The sequence below is a fragment of the Anoplopoma fimbria genome, chromosome 11 (genome assembly GCF_027596085.1).
Source record: "Anoplopoma fimbria isolate UVic2021 breed Golden Eagle Sablefish chromosome 11, Afim_UVic_2022, whole genome shotgun sequence".
Classification (NCBI taxonomy): domain Eukaryota; kingdom Metazoa; phylum Chordata; class Actinopteri; order Perciformes; family Anoplopomatidae; genus Anoplopoma; species Anoplopoma fimbria.
The window spans coordinates 10,713,259-10,726,956 of NC_072459.1; the positions used below are offsets into that span (position 1 = coordinate 10,713,259).

At 39.3% G+C, this 13,698-nt stretch overlaps 1 protein-coding gene across 1 annotated transcript in view; it reads right to left on the reverse strand.

The window, feature by feature from the left end:
• crebbpb (CREB binding protein b) overlaps positions 1-12,425 on the reverse strand; it is a 33,509-nt gene extending 21,084 nt beyond the window's left edge. The window contains 2 exon segments of the mRNA XM_054606741.1: positions 1,242-1,840; positions 11,482-12,425. Coding sequence (XP_054462716.1) covers positions 1,242-1,840; positions 11,482-11,569 — 687 coding nt within the window. The 5' untranslated portion in view covers positions 11,570-12,425.
• Positions 12,426-13,698: the final 1,273 nt, after the last annotated feature.

Below are 13,698 nucleotides of genomic sequence, written 5' to 3' on the forward strand. Positions count from 1 at the left end.
AATTCATTTTTGTACCATAATGTAAGAAAATACAGGCGGGGATTAAGCCTTATATGTCTGTATGGGAAAGGATGGGCTCTTTTTCATGTGGCAATCTCTGTTGAAATGATCTTAATGAGAACTAGGGTTCTGGTTTAACCTCGGTTTCCTGTCAAACCAAAAAGCCCCGAGAACCTTAGTCACAGGAAAACATTTTCTGAAATTGGGCACTTCGTGTCCTCATAATAACGATATTTACATTAGAAACAAAACCAACAGCCCATCATGTTAAGTATTTTTCATTCACAAGCAAAAAAAAAACACCAAAGCTTCACTGTCTGATAGTACCATCACTCAACTGCAGTTTTTTTGCTTCATTTGTTCTCAGATTTGTGAGGCATAGGTATGCGGTAATAAACGCATCATCAGCACTAGGGCAAAACTATCTGGTTGGCGAAGTCAGACACACAGAGGCTGACGCACTTGACTACAGATTCAACAACCAAACTGGGTGACTGCGTCCTACAGAAGACCCAGGCAGAAGAACAAATCCGTACAAAGTGAGAGGGAGGAAATAAGACACTCTAGTCTTTCCCCTCTACATTAAAATGCACTTTGGCTCTAGCTCTCAATAAAAATTACTATTGGGCAAAGGTACATTTTAACATTATCATGATTTGTTGATTCATATGTAATGTCTTGTAATTTAGTTTTTGGTTGAAACTTGAATGGATACAGTTGTTTAGAGGAGATATCTTCACATCAATATAAAACAAATAGAGCGAATTATGACCTATTCAACTTCCCAACACTAAAGCTCCACGTAGCTTGTAATATGTTATTTAACAGAATTTCAATGAATGCATGTATCTAAATAAAAATATAATCAATTATTCCTGAATGATTTGTTTTGTGTGTTTTATGCAAACATTAAGTCCATTGTATTGTGTCCCAACTGGCCGTGAGCAACGCAGCACAGCGAGCAAGCACACAAATGAAAATTAATTTTTTTTTTCTATATTTGCAACAAGAAAATTATGGACGTTTCATATCTGCTGCTACGGTTCATTAAATACTTGAGTTTAAAGCTAAATTGGACAAAACTGATAAATCTGTACATGTCAACATTCAATATGCAAATGTGACATGACTGAGCAGTGGTTAGTTTTTTATGTGCACAACAGATTATGATTATTCCGTGCCTTGTTGCTCTGCTGATCAAACAACTTGTGAGACCAATTAAGATGAATTTTGAACCTCACCTTATTCATGTTTCCAGCTTGCTGAGCATTCAATGTGTTGTGTGCACCCAATTGTGGCCCTCCTTGGGTGAGTGTCTCTGCCAGCACACTGCCTCCAACTCCAGATCCAGCACCCACTTGGCCTTGGTACTGCATGCCAGGTCGGCCCCGACCTGCTTGTCCCAGAGCCCCATTCATCACTTGTCCTGTCTGGCCCATGACCCCGTGACCCTGCCCACTGTTCAACATGGCCTGGTTGAAGCTCATGCCCCCATTGCCTTGTCCAGCAGACGCACCTCCTTTCTGGGCCTGGGGAGACTGGTGATTGGGAGAACCCTGCCCAAGTGGACTTTTACCAAGCACAGCACCTAGCTGGCTTCCCACCATCCCTCCCTGTTGGGGGCTGGCAGAGTTGAGACCACCTCCCAAGATTGAGGAGCTTCCTGGTCGCAGAAGCTCAGACAGCTGCTTGTGTTTGGCAGCTGCATCGGGGACGATGGAGTTGAGACCAGGACCGCCTCCACCTGGACCACCATTGGAGGACATTCCCATTCCCAAGTCTCCATTGGGGATGAGCTCATCTGGAAGGTCGTTTTCCAGGTCAAAGAGAGACACAAGATCTAAAAAAAGAGAGACAGGGAAATAAGAATTAGCCTTTATCACTGACTCATCCCCTTTAGCCAATAACAAGAGAACAAGCTGTAACCCACCGAGCGCAGAGGAACTGTTGTATTTGTTTAAAGAGAGAATTAGAAGGTTTATCAAATTATCTTTATAATCAGAATCAGAATAACCCCATGTAGGACCAATTACTCTTGGCTTTTAGGTTAAGCCCAACTGTTACATGACATTGCTTTGTACTGTTAATCAAGGTTAGACAAAAGGGACAACGAACAAAGAATCAGATAAAAGGTGGAAAAATAGGTTGACTAACAGTCATCGCCCACTGAGCCCAACATAGTGATCGTGACTTAAAAGCAATTACATTTTTAATTCAAACACATCAATAAAGCTAGATCACTTACAATTATAGCACCTTTAAAAGAAGTAGCCCATTAAACGAAAAACACACTAAAGGGGCAAATGTGCAAAAGTTAATTTGAACCACACCAAACATGTTGGGTGTAAAAGTGCAAAAAATGTCTAAAAGCACCAATTGTTCCCAACAGTTAAGTCATGTACCAAACCATACAAGTCAACTAGGGCCACCACAAATTTTCTATTGATTTATCCATCAACTTAAAAAAAAAAAAGATTAATCTAGACAATTAATTTTACTTGACAAAATTAAATTGACCATTTCATTTAAGTTAATTTTATTTTGACAAACTGTAGGATATGTCATTGTAAAATAGAGCACAAAACAAAAACACGCCACCTCTGAAATCGTAAAGATATTATTTAGTAATAAATAAGTAAAAGAGATATATGCTCCCCATATTCTTACAGTAAACTGTAACCTGTTAATTAAATAAATAAATAACATATATGACACACAGTCTCTGTGTCTCTGTAGCACAGGTACATTCAGATGAGCCCTCGCTCAGAACACAAACGCGAAAGTCTGATGAACGGCACTCGCTCTCACACCACAGCGCACAAAGCTTCCCCCACTCAGGTTTCCTTCGCAGGTCTGTTGGCTTCACCACCATCTTAACTCAGATTAAACTCTTTTGGCCCACCTTAAAAGTCATACCACCTTAAGTGAGCCTGGAGACTCATCTGGCATGCATCAATATAATGCACTACACAGTAAGAGTGTAGATCTGTAAATATTTGTGTATAACAATAAAAACTAACATCTTAAGTATAAGAACGCAATGTGCAGTGCACAGTTTGAAAACGTGGCACGTAATTTGTCCAAATGTGCCTGTGCATACATGGGCGAATGTACATGTACTTTTAAAAAGCTCAGTCTCTGGGACAAGGAGAAAAAAAAAAAGGTGCTGTAAACATGAGCGCTCTTGTGGCTGTGAAGAAAAAGTAAACAAGAACACATTAATAGAACATAAATGAGGGAGGCCGTTCAAAAATCACACTTCTATGCGAAGGTCCTTCACGTGACGGTGCGAGTGCCACACCCTCACACACGCCTAGCTCAGTGTCTTGGGCCAATGGGTTATTAAGGTTGAAGAGAAATCCAACCCTCATCGATGAAATATAGCTGCAATTAACTGAAGCTTAATTATTACGGCCACATGCTTTAAATGCCCAACCTTTAACCGCACAAGGTTAATGCAACAAGTCTCAAGAGTGCAGCAGGAGACATGAATGGTGCATAGTTAAGAGCGAGCACCTGTGCCTTGCCCAAGGCCTATTCATCAACAAGATTGAAACCACACACATTTTAGGGAGAGAGGATACAGTGGAGCGAAAAGGCTAGCTGAAGGAGAAAAAGAGCCTTTAGCATGGTTACTCTTTTCAAAAAGGCTGAGAGTACAATTTGAATTTCGCTCCTCACACAACAAGGATATGATGAGCATATCCAGCAGCAGGCAATTACATGCCAAGACAACTGAAGCATCCACTAAGCTCAGAATCCCAACACTTGAGTCACACTATTCTCACCTGAAGAGGACATGGCTTCTGCCGGTTGTAATTCACCCAAAGCTTTTTCAACAGCCACATGAAAATCTTCAATTAGACTCTTCAGTCTGAGAGATAATAACAGGCTGTTTCAATCTCTCCCCAAGACGGAGGGAGGGGAGCTACGCAATCATGGCAGTGCTAAAGGGACATACTAGGGAAAGTAGTCAGTGTGCAGCCTTTAACATCCAGCGGTACATGTTGTAGTGGTTAAGCTGCAGAATAAGAAACAAAAAAGGGTCTGGAAAATTAAAAACAAACTAAGGCCATGTCCACATTAACCCGTTTTCACTCGTTTTCAAATGAAAACGGGGTTTTAAGATCTCCGTCCACACATGCGTTTCAGAATCGTTTTCGAAATTATGTGCGTCCAGACTTGCTCCCCTGAAAACGAATATCACGTGACTATTCACGTACACTGGGCATGCGCCTGCCGGTGTAAACAGGAAGTACATTGGTTGCTTGGTTACAGATAATACATTACACTACTCTTGATACTCGTGGTGCTTGATACTTAAGAACTTCCTCTAAAATCTTCCTCCATAAACTCAGACACATTTTGTGGAAGTTTTTAGAAGTGTTATTTTTCAAGCTTAGTTACAACACTGCAGGTCTAACTCTATCTCTCCCACACAGACAGCAAATTTACTTTAAAATGAAGAGTTATTAAACGAAGTTTACTAGATTATGGGTCCATACATTTGGTAAACACAAGTCCATCAGAAGTCCGTTCTGTAGGGATGATAACGCCGCTGGACACGCCGCTCGCTAATCGCTCCAATAACAGCTGAAGCTAAAGAACCGCGAATCCCCTCCAGGCTGCCATGCATCACCTGTGCTCCCCTGGGTCCTAAGTCCCTACCAGCTTGAACATCTATGTACAAACATTTGTAACAAATACCTCATTATCCATGTTGAATTAACCTGGTAATCGATCGGTATCAAGGCTGTTGTTGTTGTTCTCTTCCGGAAAAGGGTCACGTGGTAAGGAGGTGACGAATCAGGGAATGACACGTCATAACTGCTAAGAACCAATCAAATAGCGAACGCCGGTGCCTACGTTATAATTTTCGGACTTATTCGTTTTCCATCATCCACACTATCATGAAAACGCTGCGTTTTCAAACGTATCCGTCCTCGGGAGCGTTTTCAAACTTATTCGTTTTCGGTGCCCTAAAACGCTGTGTAGTGTGGACGCTCGGTGCAAACGGAGAAAAAGATATGCGGATTCATTTGAAAACAGGTTAGTGTGGATGTGGCCTAAGAGGTACTAAGGAGATAACAAACAACATATTATCTTAGATGATATTAGTGTCTTTACTTACAGAATAATGGCGTCCTACTCGCTTTCAGTGCTTTGCCATGTAAATCATATCCAAAGAAATGCACATTTAAGATAAATTTTGCGGTTTCACTTTTTTTGTCTTTCGAAAGCTCAACATGTGTGCAAACTCAAGAATTCTATTAAGAGGTTTATTGAGACAAAACAAGGTTTGCAAAACATGGTGAACTGCCGAAGCTTTTATCTTCTGTTTCAAGGCACATGAGCGGCTCTTAGTTTGACAGTGTCAGTCTGTCAGGCCAACACTTTGGTTAAAACTTGTATATGTATAGATTACAAAGATATTCTTGATCATTTATGGTCCCCTGTGGATGAATCCTTTGGTATTCGCCTGATGCTCCTCTAGCGCCACCAGGTTTCTATATTAGCCGCCTATCCTTAACCCTGAAGTTAAATTGATTACTTCCTTATTGATGACCTTGCTGGCCTGGCATGTTACCTTTGTGTCCTCCAAAAATTGAAACACCAAAGACCAAGTGTCCTAGTGTATTAAGTTATGAAAATCCAGCCTGGTTCAGAGTCATCAGCTATGGGTTGGATTGCCATGAGATTCTGTTGGGCTGTGAACATACCAGTGCAGTGTGTGTGCAGATTATTTGTCGGTGAATAAATTATACGACTCTTCAAGACCCACGGTAAGTTCCCGTGCCTTGCGTGCCAGACAACTGCAACTTGCTGATTAATGCAAAGGGAGTTAGCCCCAAAGTTAAGTCAACTCTGGCTAAAGCTCACTTAAGGTGGACTGACTTTTAAGGTGGACCAGCTTATCTCCTTTCAGCTAAAAGCCATTCCTGAGTTTTGAGCAGCTTTTTTAATCTTTAATATTTCTTTAACTGTTAAACTGATCGGTCCAACGGTTAAACAGTTAGTTAACTATTGCTTAATAATTAGTGTTGTTGAGCCTCTATCAAATCATTTTTCACTTTTATTGTGCAGTTGTCTGACAACAGAAATATACAGTACCAGTCAAAAGTTTGGACACACCTTCTCATTCAATGGTTTTTCTTTATTTTATTTTCTACATTGTAGATTAATATTGAAGACATCCAAACTATGAAGGAACACATATGGAATTGTGTGGTAAACAAACAAATGCTCAGCAAACAAGAATATGTTTTATATTTTAGATTCTTCAAAGTAGTTGAATGAGAAGGTGTGTCCAAACTTTTGACTGGTACTGTAGGTCAATGAGAACAACTACATTATTCCTTTGGAATTACTGAAAAAACAAAACTTGATCATCAGTAGAGAAACTTGACGAGACTAGGACTGTGACCACTCCTCACTAGATGATGGCTGTGAAGCAAAGTTAGGTTGCATGTCAACCAGAGGAAGGGGATGAAAGAAGATGTTTTGAGGTTTTGTTGGGAGTTCAAGTGTATTTAAAGAATCTTCATTTTCAAAAGTATCTTTACAAGCAAAGACATAGCCTTATGTTCAGTGCTTTGTCCCCATTCAACTTAAAAAATATATTTTTTCCTGAAGTTTAAAACACACCATGATAAAAGGGAGACCGTAATGGATATATTCTTTAATCTTCAGATGGGTAGAATCAACAGTACAATTGTTAAAATTTCCTGCCACGTTTAAAAACTGAGGGAGTGGTGTGACGGTGTTTTCCACACATTTGATTGGCAGTACATTTGTAAAACTTTTAATATGGTGCTTTATAAGGGGAGCTTTGATGACTTCAAGATGTGCAAAATTAGTGGCACTTGTAAAGCTGGGGCTGCAGTGATTTGCTGCACAGTGTTTATGAAGACCACAGCTATTTAGAGAAAAAAAACATTTTCTATAGTTACACTATCTGAGAGGTCAAAAACTGTTTTATTTGGCTCTTGCAGTAAAGACACTGAAATTTAAATTACACTCCATTTCCAGAGGATATAAGCATCTTGTGGATATGAAGGTTGAGAGCAGTGCGAGGAAAGGGGTAGAGGTGAGGAGAGTGCAAAGCCAGGGCTGATTGGATGGCATCCACTGCCACCCGCCGCTCTCCTCGTCTCAATCAGTTCCACCTCAGTTGACACATTAGCCAGCTCCAGAGTATCGTCTGCCACTGCTTCGCCACGCTGGTGGAGGGCAACGTTGTATCACTTGACGCCAGCTAATGCAGCTGAATAATACTCAACCAGGGGTTGGTGATCTTACACACAGGCCAGACAAAGGAGGAGGAAACCCCGCCAGCTGAACAGTAGGACGGGTAGTGGCTGCCCATTTCTCATCTCTGGTGCTGATACGCCCACCGAGCCATACAAATGAAGACAAGCCTGGCATTGGCCACGGGAGCAAGCACATACTGACAAGACCAGAGCACCATAAAAAACTGTCACACATTAACATAAACATCAAAGGCAGGCTGCTAATCTGTGGCTGTGAGCAACAGCCGAGTGAGCAGTGGGCTGGATGTGGCAAATAGGGACGTCTTTACCATGTGTCAGACAACCAATAATGGAAAGGCTTCACCAATAACAGATATGACCAAGCAAGCCAAACCCACTGGGGTAAATTGTCATTATACCCCTATGAAACACATGTAAAAAACAATTATTGCCATTATGTATTGAATCTAAAAAGCAACCCAATGTTGAGATATGAAATTCACAACTGAAAATCTACAGGTCCGAGGGAAAACTATACAGCAACATCCAGGTAAGACCCAAAATCAATCATTCTTTGTGAATGTATGCTCAAGACAAAAGATTCTGATTCACGCCATTCATTGAGTAAACTTTCAATTCAAAGAAACCAAGTAAATGTAATTATTGAGTGTGCACAAGAAAAAGGCTGCAAGCTACAGGTTCACAGATCTGCTCAGAATTAGGGCTTTTTCAACTCAAGAAAAAAAAAAAATGTACTTATCCTCCCATCTGCAGCCTGGCACTTAAAATCTTCTCAATGTACTTAAGAGCCTGAACTGCATCCAGGACTTCAAAGAGAGCAGGTCTACAGGAGACACTGTGCAACGTCTTACTGAATACATGCGTTTGTGTGTGTGTGTGTGTGTGTAAATCAACTGAGACAGAAAGGGTTCTGGCAGCAGTGGGGGAGGAGCCGGTCTTGGTGTAGGGCTGGTTTATTGCCCAGCGAAAGCTCCTGTCACCCCTCTGAGAAGATGAGCTACCTCGGCTGAAGACTTCGGCTAGATAATGCAGCCACCCACTGAAGACGATTGTAAATGGCAGACAGATGTTTCCGATATCTACTACAATATAAATCAAGCAATTGCAAACCAGTCTATACTCTCTAGAAGATGAGAGTCAAGAGGTGGCGGTGATGGTGCAATACCAAAGCTGACTTCACTGAAATTAGACGGTCCATGCTTTTTTGATGCTTGGTGCTAGCTACTGCACAAACAACACCAACAAAGATATGTTCATCAACACCCAGCAAGTTTACACACACAACTAAGACATGCCAATAAACCCTAAACTGAAAAAGATAAAAGCAGTATTTTACTACTAGCTTACAAGCATTGGAAATTGGTGCCCAACTGTTTTCCCACCATTTTTTTCCAGCCTTTGTAATTGAAAAGTCAAAGTTGAGCAAGCTCACTGAGACGTTTTTCAGCGCTCAATACAACGATTAGTCAATAAGTTGATTGCCAGTAAAATTACCATTAACTTTAATATTAAATCTAGTAAAAATATCAACAATTCTCTGGTGATATTTTGCTGATCGTTGTTTCACATCATTGTATAGGCCCATCACGATAACTCTGTTGTCAACTTGTCGTACAATATATGGACATAACTCTTGATAATGTAATTTGTATTTACATGTGTAAAATTTTAGCCAACGTGATGCCAGAATTAACAGCAGGGTTGTCAAGCAGGTTTATCCTTAACCCCATCTCCAAATTGGAGTTCGTTCACACAAACAAATGAAGAACAATAACTGGATTCGACTATTAGTGCTTTTTTACTTTTGGAACTTAATGGTTTAAATGAGAGCTATTCAAGTGTTGGTACTGGGAAGTTGATTTACCCATAATAGAAAAGTATCTGCTGAGTTAAAGACATCTCTTTCCCAATGCAAGTCTATGGGGAAAAGTCTTTATTGGGCCCCATGGCATCACAAGAGGGACCCAAAAATTGGAATTCCATCATCTGGCCCCTCTGTAAACTTTGCTTCAAATCCCTGACTTGGTGTCACTTGGGGTTTAGGACTATAGTTTGGCAAAAACAAAACATTTCAAGACGTCGACCCAGACACAGGAAAAAAAGGAATGGACTATGTTTTCATTTTATAGATGATATATAAGATTTTATAGACAATTAGTTAACAATTATAGACAAATTAAAATATATCAACAAGTTAATCCACAATAAAAATAGTTAGTTGCAGCTTTACTCTTAAAGTCCCTGCCTGTCATTTTGTCTTGCCTGTTAACATCACACACTGACAGCTAGTGCAGGCATTTAACTCCCCTCCTTTCTCAACTTTCTATTGAGAGAGACATTAAAACCTCTTTCTCATGTAGAACCTATGTGATTGCAGAGTCTACTTTGCAGGCAGCATCAGCAGTTGCACCTTCTCAAAGTCACTATCCATAAAACAGCCATGTAAAATGTATACGTTCATGTTAGTATAGGTCCTGGCGGGACAAACAGATAACAAAAGTTCTGTTAAAGTTTGAGAAACGTGGAGTTCTGGTGCCAAGTGTATGAAATTAGTATAAATAGACCGAATTTAATTATTTTTTTCTTAAGGGGTTGAAACTTTTAGTTCTCCACTCTCCACTCCACTTTTAGCTCCAAATGCAGCTGTTGGGCAACAGTTGATAACTAGAAGAAATAATGACCGCTGTAAAATAAAAAAAAAATGTCCCTCGGGCATAGGGCTGTGGATGTATAAGATTCCTGAAGAATAAATGTATTATGAATAAAACTTATCACAAAACAACCATGTACATGCTGATATTTCTGCATAAACCACTGACCCACATGCAAAAATAAGAACATAACATAGCACAACACCATTTACCAGTGTGTGGGAGTGCTGAAAACATATAACAACGGCTCACAACTTTTCTGTCAGAGGGATGCATATCATCAGATTCTATTTTATGTACCTACGCAATGTGCTGGCCACAAAATGTAAGAATATTTTTAAAAAGGTCAACAGTTCCAGAAATGTCTTTGCAGGTTGGACTGATGAAGATGCAGACCGGAGACTAGTTTCTAATATATATATAAACATGGCAACAGATTGTGTCTGCTCAGAAGCTACATGATGCCCATTTACAAGCCAATTATAATGGCTGCTGGAAAGTTGGATGTAGGTAAGAAACACGTGAATTCAGCCCGTATATCACCCCAGATACATTTTAACCCGGGGTCATTCAAGTATTTTGTTGAAGGAAAGAAGCACTAAGCTTTCAGTGGCAGACTGACCCACTGGTGAGAGATTATCTCTCAATCAGACAACACAAGTTTGAGTGCTTGTGCTGTATCTGCACTGCTGAGGAGGCAATGATGAGAACACCAAGTCCAATCCAGAGGCAACATGTTCCTCCGTGCTGGCTAGTTGGAAACAAAAGGGTTTTTTTTCTTCTAAAGGGATCAAGAAGCTATAACAAATATGGGATTTTTTTTATTTCATAATTTCTACTCAGGACAGCATGATTCCAAAAAGCTGTCAAAGGGGGGAAAAAACAACGGCGAAGACTCCTGCAAAGGTACTGTCAACATTTTAGTCACTAATGTCTCAGATATTATGTTGGGTAAAGTTTCAAAGCACATTTATGCTTTGTAACTTAACTTGCAGACTGATAAGTTGGGGAGCATAGTGTTGGGAGTAATTCTCATGTGATGGATAGGCAGTGAGTTTGCACTTTTGCCAGTATTATTGCGATTCATTATATTACCTATCAGCTGCAGGTTTAAAATCAGACAATCCAACATAACAGGGACTTGATAGAGCAGTTTTTCCTGTAATATTTGCGCACACACGCGCACACACACACAACTGAAGTTTATAAATATATCTTGTAAAAATGCTTTTTCAACAATATTTCATATCATATGTATTTTCTTTTTGTATTCGTTATAGTATTGTGATTTTTTTTAAAATATTATATAGGTGGAGGCTTCAAATAAGCCCAGTGGGCTTTCTGCCTCTTCCTGCACTGTAATATAATTTATCAATGTTATTTGTTATGTTTCAATTGTGCAAATAAACTAAACCAAAACTAAACTGAACTAAACTAAGTGGCGGATGAATTTAAGCTACTTCACTGTAGCTCTTCTCCTAACAAGGTGGATGCATCCCGACTCATTTAACAGTGTGCATGCAGTAAGTCACATTTGTAGCAGCATGTCTTGTGCTTACCTGGGCCATCTGACACTGAGAGAGGTGAATTGAGCTTGGGTCTCTTTGCAGCGCTGGGTCCGACCACCTCCAGCAGATTGTCAGCCATCCTGCTCGGCAAATTTTTGTGAATGGATTGATGATGATGATGATGATGATGATGCAGGAAAACAACAGCAGGGTCAGTCCACCTTGTCGGCTTCCGTCTCGTAATAATTGGTAACTTTTTCTTTGCGTTGCGCGTAAAAAAAAAAAAAAAAAAGGAGCGATGTCTCTTTCTTTTTTTTTTTTTTCTTTTTTTCTCTTGACTGGCGAAAGGCTGCCTGGAGAAAAAAGGTTTCAAAAGAAAGGCAACAGCGCCACGCTTCGCCGCCGAAGATCACCCCATGATAATCCAACACCCAACACCCACATAATTATCCTCAATAATTACGTCCAAAATTTATTTAGCTTGGAGAAAAATAAATAAAAATCATTCATAAAATATTACACAAGGCGTAGGCAAATCCCTTTCTCCGCAGATCGCCGGATTCACGTCTGTGCAGAATCATTTTTTTCGCAGTCGAAACGAGCAGCCATAAAATATATCTCCGGCTTAAATAAAAAGAGCAAAATTCAAAAAATATTTTCTATGAGGTGGATTATTTTTGTCGTCGCTGTCTCCCGGTAAATACAGCGTCTCGGGACGGAGATACGGCGAGAATCGGCGCTCGCTAAAAGGGAAATCAAATATACAGTGGGCTTTCGAGACGATAAATACCCACGTAATCCTCACATGTTTGCATTAATTCTCATCAGAAGGATTAACACTTCGATTTTCTGCAAGAAAAACGCCGTTTGAGCCTGGTCTGAGTAGCTCCGGTCGGTTTTTAAAATTAATGCTCCCCCCGAAATCCCGATTCTGAGCCGCGTCAAGATGGCGGCTGTTGATTCCTCCGATACAAAAAAAAAAAAGTTTTTTTTTTCTTCCCAGCTAGACTGTGGGGGGAGGAGGGGGAGGTGTCGCGCTATGACGCCCTGACGTAAACCTGTGCCCAACCGTGCGTCATGGCGACGTACGTGAAGTGGCCTCTAGGGGTGGAATAACCCCCCTAAAATGAAACTACTACGTTTTGACGGCTTTAAACTTTACAAAGAAATAACAACACTACAAATAGAAAATAGTCACTTAAGGAAAAACACAAATTACTGGCGATAAAAGGAAGTACTTAAATCCATTTATATATATGTCTGTAAATATATATGTAATCACACATATATACATATATATATACATATATATATGTACATATATATATACATATGTATATATATGTGTATATATATATATATATATATATATATATATATATATATATATATATATATATATATATATATATATATATATATATATACACATCATTACAATTTGAATTCATCTTCTACAAATACATGACATTGTGTTGTATGAAAGTCAGAATACTAATACATTTTATTGGAACAACTTTCTACTCAGATCTACCAGTCATATTTCCTACGAGTATTTATGTACATAAAGTACATAATACAGAACCGTACTATAAGTACTATAATAAATAAATAAATAAGTAAGTAAGTCTGTGCAAATTAAACAGCAAAGGTTAGATGAAGTCATACACAGCTGTACATAGCTCCAGCTGTTAAGTAATTGAAACAAATCATTTTGTCAGGATAGGAGCAATGTTAAGTGTTGAGACAAAAAATATTTTAAAACATACTCAAATACTCCCGAACAGTGACATTATTTGAAGATAGTGAATGTACTCAACCAGAAACGGCAAGTAATTCTCATTTATCTTAATACCCTGTATGGGTACCAGTATACCAGTTGTAGAAAATATATTCTGATCCTTAACTAGAGTAAAAGTAGCACAGTGGAAAAATACTCCATTTAAAGTTAAAGTTCTGCATTTAAAAGTTTGTTTAATTTTATGTTGTAGCTAATTTGAGGTGAAGCTTATTGAAACTATGTTATGTTGGGTAATTGAATCTATTACAATGTTTCATTTTTCACAAATGTGTCAAATGTTTTGTATGTTAAATCCTAATCAACAAAATAAACACTGTAAATCTAAGGAGTTGTATAGTGTTAAATGCATACAGTTTAAAACAGCATATGAAAGAAACACTCAAGTAAAAGTACCTCAAAGTTGTTTGCTACTTCAGAACAGTACTTGAGTACATGATACAATCCACAATGGATAAATACAGAACCGG